The sequence below is a fragment of the Saccostrea cucullata genome, unplaced genomic scaffold (genome assembly GCF_032062105.1).
Source record: "Saccostrea cucullata isolate Sc308-1 unplaced genomic scaffold, CSIRO_AGI_Scuc_v1 ctg333, whole genome shotgun sequence".
Taxonomy (NCBI): Eukaryota; Metazoa; Mollusca; class Bivalvia; order Ostreida; family Ostreidae; genus Saccostrea; species Saccostrea cuccullata.
In genome coordinates, this window is record NW_026930396.1 from 302,968 (window position 1) to 317,336 (window position 14,369).

The 14,369-nt window shown below is 33.2% G+C and overlaps 1 protein-coding gene across 1 annotated transcript; it reads left to right on the plus strand.

Moving 5' to 3' along the window:
* Nucleotides 1-89: 89 nt before the first annotated feature.
* Nucleotides 90-12,968, plus strand: LOC134228433 (TATA box-binding protein-associated factor RNA polymerase I subunit B-like). The gene is made up of 15 exons (XM_062710091.1): nt 90-239; nt 1,476-1,581; nt 1,851-1,954; nt 3,899-4,005; nt 5,614-5,722; nt 7,184-7,321; nt 8,060-8,175; nt 8,839-8,938; nt 9,063-9,192; nt 9,277-9,439; nt 9,587-9,633; nt 9,888-9,978; nt 10,340-10,431; nt 11,718-11,855; nt 12,319-12,968. Exons 1-15 carry the CDS (start codon nt 153-155, stop codon nt 12,912-12,914), a joined length of 2,124 nt encoding a protein of 707 aa, XP_062566075.1. The 5' UTR covers nt 90-152; the 3' UTR covers nt 12,915-12,968.
* Nucleotides 12,969-14,369: the final 1,401 nt, after the last annotated feature.

Below are 14,369 nucleotides of genomic sequence, written 5' to 3' on the forward strand. Positions count from 1 at the left end.
TTTAATCCGGGACTTTACAACCGATGCAAATAGATTTTTAATTTAGTTAGAACATTTTTACATCCGGTGAAAAGTCACATAATGTCACAACTCAATCAGTCAATTAATGCTTAGAAATGATAGATTGACGTGGTTTTAGGAGAAGCATCAGTATGCCTGTTTGTGAAACATGTGACGGTGAAGATTATGAAGAGATTGATGGGTTTTTCTATTGCACCACTTGTCAAACTCAGTCTCAGGTTTTGCTATATAGATTTATTTTACATTGTAGATCAGGGTGCTGAGATAAATTATTGTTCATAGCTTGAATTAGCTTCAGTGTATAATCATGATAATTCCGCCAATAGGTTATGATAATGAAGACTTTACAGCGACCCCAAAGGATTACAGATCTGTCATCCTAATGACACAAAGAGTTTTTTTTGTTTTTTTTGCATGCATTCATTTATGCCTTTGAAAAATTTTTAGGCACTCTTCAGATTGATATAGAGTCTGTTCATCCTGTCTGCACATTAGTCCATTCACCATATTTCTTGTTTGCCCTTAAACACGGTCCTCCTGTTTAGCCTATATCCAGTTTGCCCTATCTTTTGTAAATATTATGTTTGATCTTTAGCATTGAACATAAAGTCATTTCTTTTATTTCTTTTTTGAAGTTCAGGGCTCAACATTAACTTTTTTTCCAACTTGTCCATTCGGACTCCAAGACATTTACTTGTCCGAACTTCAACTTCACTTGTCCGAAAAAAAATTAATAAAGGTCTAATTAGTTTCAATTTTAAAATTAAAATAAATATTATGTTTGATCTGTTATTGCATTGAATATAAAGTCATTTCTATATTATTTCTTATGAACACAATATTAATACATATACCCTTGTTCTTTAAAAAAAATTACACAGCTATTTCTTAAACAGAATTGTAACTAGTTTTAACAAAATTGTTTTTTAAAAATATATATATATTATGATACAAATCATGCATTTTTTATTTACATGATTTGTATTTCATTATACAGAAAAAGTCATGAAATTAAAGAAATCAGTGTGTTCTTTAAAAAAAAAAATCTTTCTAACATTTTTAAAATCATTTTTATGCATGCATTTTTTATCGACATGATTTGTATTTCATTATACCAAAAAAGTCATGAAATTAAAGAAATTGGTGTGTTCAAATTTTTAAAAAATCGACTGACTACGGATTTAAACAAAACAAACCTTGGGCAAATGAGTTTTGGGTGAACAAGATTAGTCAAGATACAGAGCAAGCAGCACTAAGGACAAATGTATTTTAGGATGAACAATACATTCGGATTCCCCATAGATAGTTCTTGATAATAGCTTATTTTTATACTTGTTCAGCTGCACTTGTCTTTATAAGGTTATGTCAGTGCAACCTGTAAGCAACAAGTTAACCCTCATAGACACATGAGAAAATAATTGCATTTAGTGAAGGTGAATTTTTATTCCATTCAGGCCTTCAGAGTAGAGGAGATTGAGGATGAATACAGGGCTCCTCCATCACATACACTGGAGATTAGATCCTCAAAAAGCCAGTCTAAACAGAAAAGAGAAGATAAAGGTAAAAAAAAATTGGTATCTGTTAGATTATTCAAACATCATATTTTGTAGAATTAATGAAAAGAATAATATATGACAGGGTTTTAAAGGATCATGTAGGTCAAGAAAATATAACCTGGAAGAATGTAAATTCTAGCATTTCAATTTTTTAATAAATTGTTTTTGATCATATAGTGTAACATTACCCCAAATTTCCAGAAAATAAATATACTTTATCCATGACATTGAATATTTTAGGCATTTTCTGTATAAAGCAGTGTATTGTTGTAGAGAAAGATCTTGGTCGTCCATGGCACACTTATGAAGCTTTCCAAAAGATAATTAAAGAACAAGTTAAATCCCTGATCAAACTGGGAGCTGATCCCGCACTGAAAGTAGGAGTTTTTTTTTTTAATTTCAATGCACTACAATGAAATAAAGCAACTAGATGCGATCTCGTTGCGAGCAACGAGAGGTCTTCCGTCCGATTCAGGAAAAAAACTTGTAAAATCGAACTAAAAAGTGATTAAAAATTTTGATCACAAGGAGGAGTGAATCCATGTCGCCAACGTGAATGCGCCTTTTTTTTTCTCTCTTTTCTCCCCAACGCGCGAACCATTTAGCTATTGGGAATACTGCTTTAAATATACTTGTGTATACTTTTGCAACAGTACACCTGTCTAAGAATCATAAAAGGCGGGACACTATTCATAATTTCGTGTCAAACGCCACGCATAAATATTCACACCTTTTCTTTGTACTGATCTATTAAAGAGGTGCAATAGCTTCAATGAAATTAATTAAATAAAACATTCTTATCACCTTTATTTTATTTCGGCGTTAAAATTTAACACATTGTACACATTACATATCGTATCTAGCCCAGTAACACTAAATCAGTGAAACGTAAAATTATTGACACTGAATTGCAAAACTGAGAGTCAAGTAGTTTTTTGCATTTCATGTATCCTTATGTCAGAATGGTAATAAGACTCGCGAAATGTCGGGGTTATCTTGGGCCCGCTTCAGATTTTCAAATATTAATATCTAGAGTTCAGATTAACCAATATTAAAACAACTTATATAGTAAGCATCAATAGAAGTGTCTTTATTAATATTCCAAAAATAAATGAAAAATATTGAAAAACAAAGAAAGTTGAAAATTTGGACTTTTTGAATTGGCTTCCGGTAGCGACGGGAAGTACTGACGACGAACGAAAAGTTGCGTCCTGGAAAGTATTGATCATCATCTATAAACTCTGAAAGTTTCACATTGATATCTTTTACCGTTTTTGAGTTTAATCGTGGACAAAATGTCATTTTAAAATCAGGAAAATGGTCCAAAACTTGGCACCAGAGAGGAATTTCCAAAAACTGTCTTGGAACTTTCAAGAGTATCTTACAACACATCTTTCCTGAAAATTTCATGTAATTCTATCCAGTAGTTGTCGAGATATCGTGTCAGAAAAATAATAATAATAATAAGAAGAAGAAACAGAGCAATAACTATAAGGTCTTCCGTGAAGACGGAAGACCTTAATTATCAAACTGTCAATTACTGGTAACAAATAATAGTGGATATGAAATTTGAAATAATTAGCTCTACTGGTCAGAGACCAGAAGAGCTTATGCGATAGTAATGCGTCCGGCATCCGTCCTTCTGTCTGTCCAGCTGTCTGTCTGTCTGTAAACAATTTTTCAAAACGCTACTCCTCCTACAATTTTAGTCTGATTTCAGTATTACTTGGCACACAAGTAGACTACACTAAGATACATAGAATAATGCATCGGTTTTTGATTTCGATGAACGGTGTTGCCATGGTTACTAAAAATAGAATTTTCTGTGAAATTCCTTTAAAACGCTACTCCTTCTACAGTTTTAGTTTGATTTCAAAATAAGTTGGCACACAAGTAGACTACACAAAGATACATAAAATAATGCAATGGTTTTTGATAAGTACAAACCAGTAGAGCTGCAGTCTCGACAGAGATTCTGGTTTTTCTATTATTTTACAATGATATTAAATTATTAACCTATAAATGATTAGTTACCTGGTATATAAAGGTAAACTTCATAATCTCAATCTCATTGGAACTGAGAAAATCTTGAAGAAATCTTAGATATCAAGGGTAAATGTACATGTACTTAAAGAATAATAAGACTTCAAAATCACTTGGACATATCTATCGTATTGGTGATATCAGTGTTCGAGATAGTACTGAAGTTCAACTGAATAGTTGTACATTTGAATATACTGTTTTTATTGATTATACTGTATACATTAGTATGACTGGACTATTGAATGCGCACTATCACAACTATAAACCAATATTTGTAGAACATTGTCTTCAAGTTCTGGTGTAGATATCTCTCCATCACTGGCATTGCTTTCCCAGAGGATCTCGATAAACAAAAAGAAATGTTTGCTGGCTTCCAAAGGCAAAGGTACTAACTACATTAGAGAAATACTAAAAAAAACAATTAGCTTATGATTATGAATTGTTTTTGTTCCTAACAAGAACATATCCTTGTAGGAAAAAAAATTATTTTAATAACCTTTCTCTGATGTACAGGTTTGACACCAGGAAACCCACTTGAATCATCTACCTACCTACCTACCTAGTCCTTGTTATGCCCGTGGGCACATAGGGCAAGGACTAGATTTCTCCACTTCTCTCTATCTTTAGCAGTTTTTTCTAACTCTCCCCACGTTAGCCTGTGGTCCCTCATTTCCTTCTCAACTGTCCTTCGCCAGGTGGTTTTTGGACGACCAGGTTTCCTCTTCCCCTCTGGTGTCCATCTAAGGGCTACTTTGGAGATGCTGTCGGCTGGCTTCCTCAACACATGCCCTATCCATCGCCATCTCCGTTTTGTCAACAATGTTCGTATATTGTCTGTGTTGGCCTTCTCATGTAGTTCCACATTTGTGATTTTGTTTGGCCAGAAAATCCTCATGATCTTTCTGAGGCATCCATTGTGGAAACTAGAGAGTTTGCATATGTCTCCTTCTGTCATTCTCCAGCATTCTGACCCATAGAAGGACAGATAGTACGCAGCTGTTATATATTCTTAATTTTGTCCTTCTACTTATGTCATTTGTTTTCCATATGCTCTTCAGGCTGATGAAGGCACCTCTAGCTTTACTTAGTCTGGCCTTTATATCTTTGTCTGCACCCCCATCCGATGTTACTATGCTGCCAAGATAGGTAAATGTTGTTGAGTTGTTCAGGTCGTTTCCATTAACCTGTATTCTTGCTGGTTGTTTGGTGTTTAATGACATAACTTCTGTTTTCCTAGTATTGATTTTTAATCCAATTTTTGTCTGCATTTCTCTGTAATTTTGTTGTTTTACTTTGCATATGCTTTTCCAGATGTGATAGTAGGGCCAAGTCATCTGCATAGTCTAGGTCTTCAAGATTGGTAAAGAGTGTCCATCTTATTCCTGTGTTATTTCCATTTAGGGTTGATTTCATTACCCAGTCAATTGCTAGAATAAATAGGATAGCTTAACACATCCCTGCCTCACGCCAGATTTTACTATGAAGCATGCATCTGATGAGCTGCCTATAGAGCAATTAAACTCTACGTAAAAAGCTTTTATCAGTTCTACTATCTTTGATGGTATTCCATAATGTCTTAAATTTTCCCTGTGGATAATCTATAAAGTTTATTATAAGCTGCCTTTGCCACTCTGTACATTGCTCTATAATATTTTGTAGGGTAAACACCTGGTCGCAACAACTTGAATCATCTATGTTGAGTTTATTTTTAGATAATATTTTTGATAATATTAAAAATTCCTTTTCATCTGGAAAAAAAAAATCAGTGGGATACACTAATTATGAAAAATGGATGAAAATTCCATGATTTCATTATATTTTTGATAAATTTTATGTACAATCCTTATGTTTTACTATGGAGCATCATATGCAATGTTAATGCTAATGTGTTTTTGTGTTAATTTTGACTTGAATTATTGCATGGATGACACCCATTTAAGGACTTATCCCATAATAATTAATATATAAAGTAAATGTTTTGTTAAATTTGTAGGGAAGTATACCCAGCCACAATTGAAAACCCTATAATCCCACCAGTCAGATTCAGGAAAACACATCTCCAAAGATTTGGGATGTCCGTAAGGAAATCAAAACAGATGCAGGTTAGAGAAAATTTAACATTTTATTCATTGCAATATGACTTGACACTTCCCAAAATCTTCATTTCATACTACAATCTTGTACAAATAGAAAATGTATTTTGGATATCATTTACTGATAGTGAATCAATCAAAATCAGTGCTAGAGTCCACTGGTTTTCATGGAATCTGACAAAGTTCCTTTGTTGTTTTAAGAGTTGACCCCAGAGAAAACTTTTAGGGATATTACAAATCCTTATTAGCTCACCTGAGCCGAAGGCTCAAGTGAGCTTTTCTGATCACATTTTGTCTGTAGTCTGTCTGTCCGTCCGTCTGTCTCTCTGTAAACTTTTCACATTTCCAACTTCTTCTCAAGAACCGCTGGGCCAATTTCAACCAAACTTGCCACAAAGCATCCTTGGGTGAAGGGGATTCAAGTTTGTTCAAATGAAGGGCCATGCCCTCATTCAAGGGGAGATAATTGGGAATTAATAAAAATTTGGTGGCATGTTTTAAAAATCTTCTTCTCAAGAACAACTGTGCCAAAAAAGATGACACTTGTGGGAAAACATCCTCAGGTAGTGTAGATTCAAATTTGTTCAAATCATGACCCCCAGATTAAGGCGGGGCCACAATGGCCGACCAAAGTTTTACATAGAAATATATAGGAAAATTCTTTAAAAATCTTCTTCTCATTGTGCCAGGAAAGCTGAAACTTATATGGAAGTATCCTCAGGTAGTGTAGATTCAAGTTTGTTCAAATCATGACCCCCGGGGTAGGGCGGGGCCACAATGGCCGACCAAAGTTTTACATAGAAATATATAAGAAAATTCTTTAAAACTCTTCTTCTCAAAAATTGCAAAGGATAATTGATCATATTTATATGGAAGCATCCTCAGGTAGTGTAGATTCAAATTTGTTCAAATCATGACCCCCAGGGGTAGGGGCGGGGCCAAAATGGCCCACCAAAGTTTTACATAGAAATATATAGGAAAAATCTTCTTTTCAAGAATAGCAAAGCCATGATTGGTCATGGGACTACTTTTGGATTCAAACTTTTCAATAATAAACCAATTTCTACTTTTTCCTAGCCACAGTGCTCAGGTGAGCGATGTGGCCCATGGGCCTCTTGTTGTTTTTCTTATCTCTTGACCAATTGCATATTATGCTTTTAGTGACAAACAACCTGTAACTTGCCTTAACCTGTCAACTGTTTTCAAATGAAATATATTTGAAAAACTTTAAAAATCTTCTTCTGGAGAGAAATGAACCAGTAAAAAAAAGAATTACTCAGTAATTTTGTCAGGGATCTCACATCCAATGTTGTGGAGATTAAAATTAAAGGTTACAACAAATCAACAAACATTTGAGAGAATGCTTGGAATATATACATGTATATACAGTAATTTATTTTATCCATAATATCTTAGACTGAACCGTTAAAAACTTCCAATATTGTACAACATTTTTTTATTCCTATTTAGGAGAAACAGGAATTGATGGATGCCCTGAGGAATGAGGAGTTCTATGAAGGAGATAATCCACTGGAGGATGATAATCCGTCAGAATCCTCAGTTATTGAGGAAGAAGAGGAATTAGAAGAAAACAGGACCAATTTAATTGTAGGTTCACTTGATACACTGTATCTGTTGGCTCAATTGATGGCTCAACTAATACTGTGTAATTGTTGGTTCATTTCATACAATATAATTGTAGGTTCACTTGATATACTGTGTTTGTATGCTTAATTGATACATTGTAAACTCAACTGAACTAATATAGGCTCAATTGATATGCTTTTAGCTTAAACTGTTTTGAAATCATGTAGGTACATGTATATGTATCAGTTATAAGACATTATTTCTTTCTTCTTGTGTCTGCAAATATGACAAGAAATTCACTTTTAAATAAATGAAATGATTATTTTTGCCAGAGTTAGGGTAGAGATAGTTTTAAAGTGCTAGGGTTTCAGAGCTTTCCTTTTATCAACCATTTCTTTCTAGGTCAATTTATTATGAAATTAAGCAAACAAAATGTTCTCATTTCATTGCCTCTTATATTTAGTTTACATGTAAAACATTCAAACAAATGAATGTTTATTATTAATCATTGTCATGATTTTAAAACAGTCTAGCCCTTTTGTAAATTCGTCAAATTGTTCTGACCATTCCCTTTATGCAGGCCGATGGTAGTTTCCTATGAGTAAAATGGTCCATACACTGATGAAGTGCTGTAGTACACTAACCAATGATATATGCATCATATTTCATAAACTTATTCATCACAATATAAAATTGGCATCTTACTGATGCATACATGTATATACTATATGTAATTATATACATGTACTGTACTCTCAGCAAGAAGACAGTGTAAGGAGAACCATACAGTGGATGAGTATGAACAGGACCCTGTGTTTCTGTTTTCTGGGTCTCAGGAAGATGAAGTGTCTGGTCACTGCTTCAGACATTGTTAGGTGAGTGATGGAATACTATGATTGCTGTGTTGTATTACACCACCTCTCTGTAAATAAAGCCTCCCTTAGCATTGAAAAAAAGTGCAGTAAAACTCGTTATAACAATGTCACTGTTACCTATGAAATTACTTTGCTATATCCATAATATCCGTAAAAGGAATACATTATCTTGATATAGCTGGATAGCAAAGATAATTTTGCTATATCCATAATTTGTTTATATCCGTATAAGCAATTCATTAAAATTATAAAGCTGGAGATCCAAGATAACTTCGCTATTTCCGTAATTTGTTATATCCATATAGCAATTTGTTAAATTTATACGACTGGGTATCCAGGATAACTTTGCTATATTGTTGAATTCACAATATCTGTGTTCTTACTAAACAAGTTTTACTGCGTCTCTAATAACTTGTTAAATACATGATATGAATCCAGAAATGTTGAATTTTTTCCAGGGTTCCTATAGGATATATTTACAGTGTCAATCTAAAGTAAATTGCATGTTTCTCTACCCATGGATTGAATAAGAATTGCAATTCTGCAGAATTTTGACCCCATGGAAAAAAGTACATGTATGTTTATAGCATATTAAAAAGTGCATGTATCTTTACCTGTACGTTTCTGCTATGTACATGTATTATATCTTATTATTAATTTTAGGTGGGTGAAGCAAGGTCATATACCTTATCTGCAGGCCACCAAGATTCTTCCAAGTGACATGAAATTCTCTTCCACAGATAACAAAGCCTTTACAACTAAAGTAAGTAAAAAAAATAGTCCCAAAATTTTTAGCTCTACTGGTCAGAGACCGGAAAAGCTAATACATTCACTGTGTTTTGTCATAACACATCAAATTCTAACCCACTGAAATAATATTCATTCAGGTGCCCACAGTTGAGGAAATCACCAAAACAACGGAAAGGTTGATAAACTTTTTACGGGAAGATGAGACTGAAGTTTCCATTCCTACATCCATCCTTATCAGCAAGATCTTAGTTCTGATGAATTTACCAGGTACTATACACTGTACTGATCATGATTTTGTACAGACTAATGAAGTTTGTAATGAAGACTGTAACAATTTGATTTAAATTTCAGGAGAGCTTCATGGATTTGTACAAAGATTACACCTACTGCGAGCTGACAACGTAAGCCTGGAAGGTGAAGAGGAGGAGTGTAGTGTAAATAATGAAGTCATTGCCATGATGTGTATCATTACAACACTACAACTGTTACTGGGACTGAATGATAAAATGGAGTGGTAATTATTAACACTGTAACAAACATGTTATCTAAAATTCAAGTTAAATCTTTGCCCTTTTGAGTTTGGGATAGTGAGGTTTGACTATACTTTTGTATGTAAATGCTAGTTTTAAAGGTATTATTAGTATTTTTTATTTATTTGTAGGGAACTTTCAAAATGTGCAAAAGAGTTAATGGAAATGCCAGGTTTTAGTAAGTTTTCATAAAACTTTTAAAAAACATAACAATTGTAATTTTGTCTTGAATTTTAAACATGCATTGTCAAGCGATGCAGGGTAATTTTGAAGGCTGAAATAGAGTTAACACCATTATTCAAATATATCACCAGCAGACATTGATTGCTACATGTGGCATTCTATATTTCCATCTTTTGACTACTGTGATTTAAATATTTTATCATTATTTATCTATAGATATGTAATATCTGGATGATTATTTTTGTACAGATCATACGTTGTTTTGCTGGGAGCAGTGGGTATCTTACACAAGCATACATTCATTGAGTGGGACGTACTCCAAAGTGATGACAAACCAGTTGTAAGTGGAAATAAATGGAGATCTGTACATAAAAGTAAAAACAAGATCTTTTTTAACTGAAAGTAGCAAATGCCTGTAATTACATGCACAATTTCGATTAAATTCAAGTGAAATAATATATTGTACATTTTTAGAGGGATTGCAATTTTATATCTTAGATCACTATAAAGGTTATATTAATATTTGTGACTCTGTACATAGCACAGATAATTCTGATTGAAAAAAAAAAATTAAATTTATAGTACTCAGAAGTTATACTTTAAACTAGCATTTAATAGTCTGAAACATAACAAATTCAATGAATATTAAGATTGAATTTCGAGCACAATAAAGCACTGATGTTTTTTTTTTCTTAATAAAGTGACCCTCGGTCCATAACAGACATACAGAAATACATGGAGGAAGTGAAATCTCTCAAGTTAGAGGTCAGAAGGATGTCCAAGGACGCAAGAAGTAATTCTATATAATATGTTATATATATATCAATTGTAAATTAACACCATATGTTACTTGCTATAAAAATACTATTATATGTTAAATGCAGTACTGTAAAATATTTTATGCATGTTTTATTTCTTTCAAATCATGATTCATTTTAAAGTATGTACATGAATATAACATCTACCTGAACCAAACTTGCAGGGATGATGCATTTAGGTATGCACTACCATACTTCATTCAGATGATGGATCTGACCTAATGTTTACTGAATGAGTGAAAAGAAACTTACAGATGTAAGAAAGGTCTAAGTCCAATGGTGACCAAACACACATGTTGAATGCATCTAGTCATATTCATACACACTTCTAATATGGATATTGGATCTGACCTACATTTTCTAGTTGAGTAAACAAAGTTTTTGGAGAAGGTTTGATCCCAAGTTACTTTAAGCCTCACCTGGACCAAACTTGTATTGTTGATTCATGTAGGGAAATAACTTGATCTGAAAAAGAAAATAATAGACGTTTTTATTAGAAAAACTTGCTAAATTTACAATTTTTTGAATTAACTTTTAAATAAATGTTTAGAATAGCATTATTTAAAATTACATTTTCTCAGAGAACAAAAAATTTGAGTGAACAGGTTAAAGATTTCAAGGCACTGGTTCATTCTAACTTCTGTACTATAATCATGATAATCCCTAGCTAACCTGAACCAAATTTGAAAGTATTATACATCTAAATTAGAATTGCTTGGGATTCTGCATCTGGCATATTATTTTTGGATGATCGAGTGACCAAATTAATATTTTTGGAGCATGTACATATTGAAGTAACTATAATTAAGCTCTGTGGTTGCAAAACTATCAACGATCATCAATTCTTGTACATGTAGGCCTGGGATAAAAGCTATCAGATTGCTTCAGTCAATAGATATGATCCTTATATATCTAAATCAAGTTCTTTCTTGTAAACCCTATCAGATTAGCATGGATGAATGCATCTAGGAAATGCATACTCCCAGATTTACTTAAGATGCTGGATCTAATGTACCGGTATACATTTTAAAAATGAGTGACCACAAGTTCAAACTTTTGAAACAGACCCATTGTCAAATAAATATAAAAGTTAAGGTACTTACTTTACATATTAGATGTTTTATGTAGGGATGAAAACTTCTAACCTAGCTTGCATATTTATATACGCTCTCCAGTGTTTGGGAAAATTACAGTACAATTATATTTACTTATGTGAGTTTATAAATGGTCGAGTTATTGGCATCTTTTTCCTTCTGTTTAGGTAGCCATGTAAAGAAAATAAACCAAGAAGAAACTATAGCAGCTGTAAGAAGGCCAATTTATTTACTTGCAGAGGAAATTCAAAAGAATTACCAAAAGCAAGTCAAGCCTCAAAGTGATACAGATTTCCTGTCATCAAGTAAGCAAGAACAGATATTCAATGTGTTTAGCTTTATTAATTTATATGTACAGGACAGGCCCAAGCAGCTCATGGAATTTTTTCCTACACTTTTTCAAATTTATAACACCCCCATCCCCAACAAAAAAAATATTAAAATTGAGTTTCTCCTTATATATCTTTACCCATAAGTATCCACGAAAATGACATTCAAATAAATTTCATGGTTAGATTACTAGATAAACACAGCAATTTTTTATATTTTCGTATGGCTTATAAACGTAAAAACCTAATGAACATTTTTTAAATTTTTGTGAATGCATTGATTGATTTCTACCAATCATTTTTCAATTAATAAATAAGAATATGGTTCTCATGTAAAATAAGAAATATACAGAACTTGTCCTTTTCATAGACTTAAACAGTAATCACTTGTTTTTGTATATACTTTTAGTCTTTATGTATTTATTTTTGTTAAATATAGAATATGCAGAGGAGGATCCCCTAGGTTATATGATGGGGGAGTATGACAATGAAATATCTGATAATACAGAGCAGGAGACTGTGTCCTTCAAGTCTTACAGCTTAAAATACATCACCCAGCCAAGGTCATTTGTCAAGACACTAGAAAATCGTGGCCTAGATGACAGCACTATATACAGTTCGTGTTTTGAAAGTTCTGATGAAGACATTCAGGATGATTCAGAAAATGCAGAAACTTTAACACAAAGCCGAAAAAGGAAACACAGAAAGGAAAAAGCAGAAATGAGGGAGAAATTATCCAAAGTGATTGATTTCAGTCAGTCAGAAGAAAGTAAATTTGATACCAAAAAACTGAAAGAAATTTCTGACATGGTGATAAGTGTACAGGAGAGTTTTCCGTTGTTTGACCCGATGGATGTTGTGACCAATCAGAGTGCTTCTCTTCAGTGGTTGATACAGGTCTGTGCTGGACTGATTCAGTGTTCAGTAGAGACCCTCAGAACCGAGCTTGTGAAATTCCAGACCACTCTGTTTGGTAAAGAAGACTTGAACTGCACAGATCGGAGTGAATTTCTGCATAGTATTGCAAACAAGTAATAATTTCCCATGGAATGGTTATAAGTATCAATAAATTGTACCAAACATGTTAAATGGGTGCATTTTATTTCACTTTCTTAGAGAATATATCCTCAATATGTAAAAAAAAATTACACAAATTGTAAACCTCATTCTAAACAAATTTTTAGGTCACTTGAGGCAAAGGCTCAAGTTAGCTTTCTTCATCAAAATTTGTTGGTTGTCTGTTGTGTTGGTGTCATTTTACATAAACTTTTCATTAATTCATCCTCTCAAAAATCACTGGGCCATTTTCAACCACTTACCAAGCATCTTGGGTGAACGGGATACCGTACAAGTGGAAATTTTAGCGAGACACAAATTTAGCGATTTCTACCTAAAATCAGGTATTTTATTTTTAGGAGAAGAAATTTTAGCGATTTTAAAATGCTAAGTAAAGAAGCTATTACAAATAACATGAATAATAAGCAATAAAGTTTTAGCGATATTCAATTTTAGCGATGTCAGCATCCTCGCTAATAATACCAAAATTAAATCCTCGCTAAAAATTCTACTTATACAGTCCCAGATAGCATGACTACGTTGGCCCAACGTTGGCTAATGGTTGGATCGTTGGCCGATGGTTGGCGTTGGGTTTACAACGTTGGCCCAATGTTGGGCCAATGTTAACATTACACTACAGGTAAACTTCGGTATCTCGACATCGGATATGTCGACAACCTGGGATATGTCGACGTCCGTCCGCGGTCCCGGCATTATTGTCTGACGTCACGGCGTCCGACAGTACTAGATTTAACCAGGGCTTATTTATGCAGTCGTTCCATGAAATTGTTTTGATAGCTCGATGGTGGAAAATTCGATACATGCAAAATCTCTAAAGACGCATGTAGTTGGTCCCAGGAGGAAATGAGCTTTTATTTACATTACTGAATGTTCTTGTGTTTAGTATAATCCGTTTTTCATCTTTGAACATGTCCGCTTCACTTCTCTATACAAAATGCCTTTAATATTATATAAATCTCACTGTTTTGTGTTGTGTATCAAAGATTAATAATTAGTCATTTTACATGTTATGGTTAAATAATTGAATGTTTGTTTCAGTAAAATTATACCTTGACATTGAATTACTTGTACCTAAACATCAGGAACATGGTCAAATATTTTCTCCTAATTGCCTTGTTCGACGTTTTGAAAAAAATGATAATACGGTGCCTGAGAAATATGCAGCACTTTTAATTCTTTATTGTGTAAATAGATTTGTATGTTGCTGAAGTGTTATACTTCACTCCTATCCAACGATTATATTCAAGACGATATTACATCGTAAATTAGTTTGCATCTTGTTTCTTTTCCATGATGCTTCAGTTCAGAATTTCATCAATCAGTTACGTGTTAAGTAGAGAATAATTGTACATCAAATGGTTTGAAAAACAATGAAAGCTTTCAAGAACAGCAGGGGAATGGTCAGCATGTGTA

Coding starts and splice junctions, on each gene's coding strand:
- LOC134228433 (XM_062710091.1), top strand. CDS start 153: ATGCCTGTTTGTGAAACATGTGACGGTGAAGATTATGAAGAGATTGAT. Junction 1,582..1,850: donor ACAGAAAAGAGAAGATAAAG/GTAAAAAAAAAT, acceptor GTATTGTTGTAG/AGAAAGATCTTGGTCGTCCA. Junction 9,634..9,887: donor AATGGAAATGCCAGGTTTTA/GTAAGTTTTCAT, acceptor ATTTTTGTACAG/ATCATACGTTGTTTTGCTGG.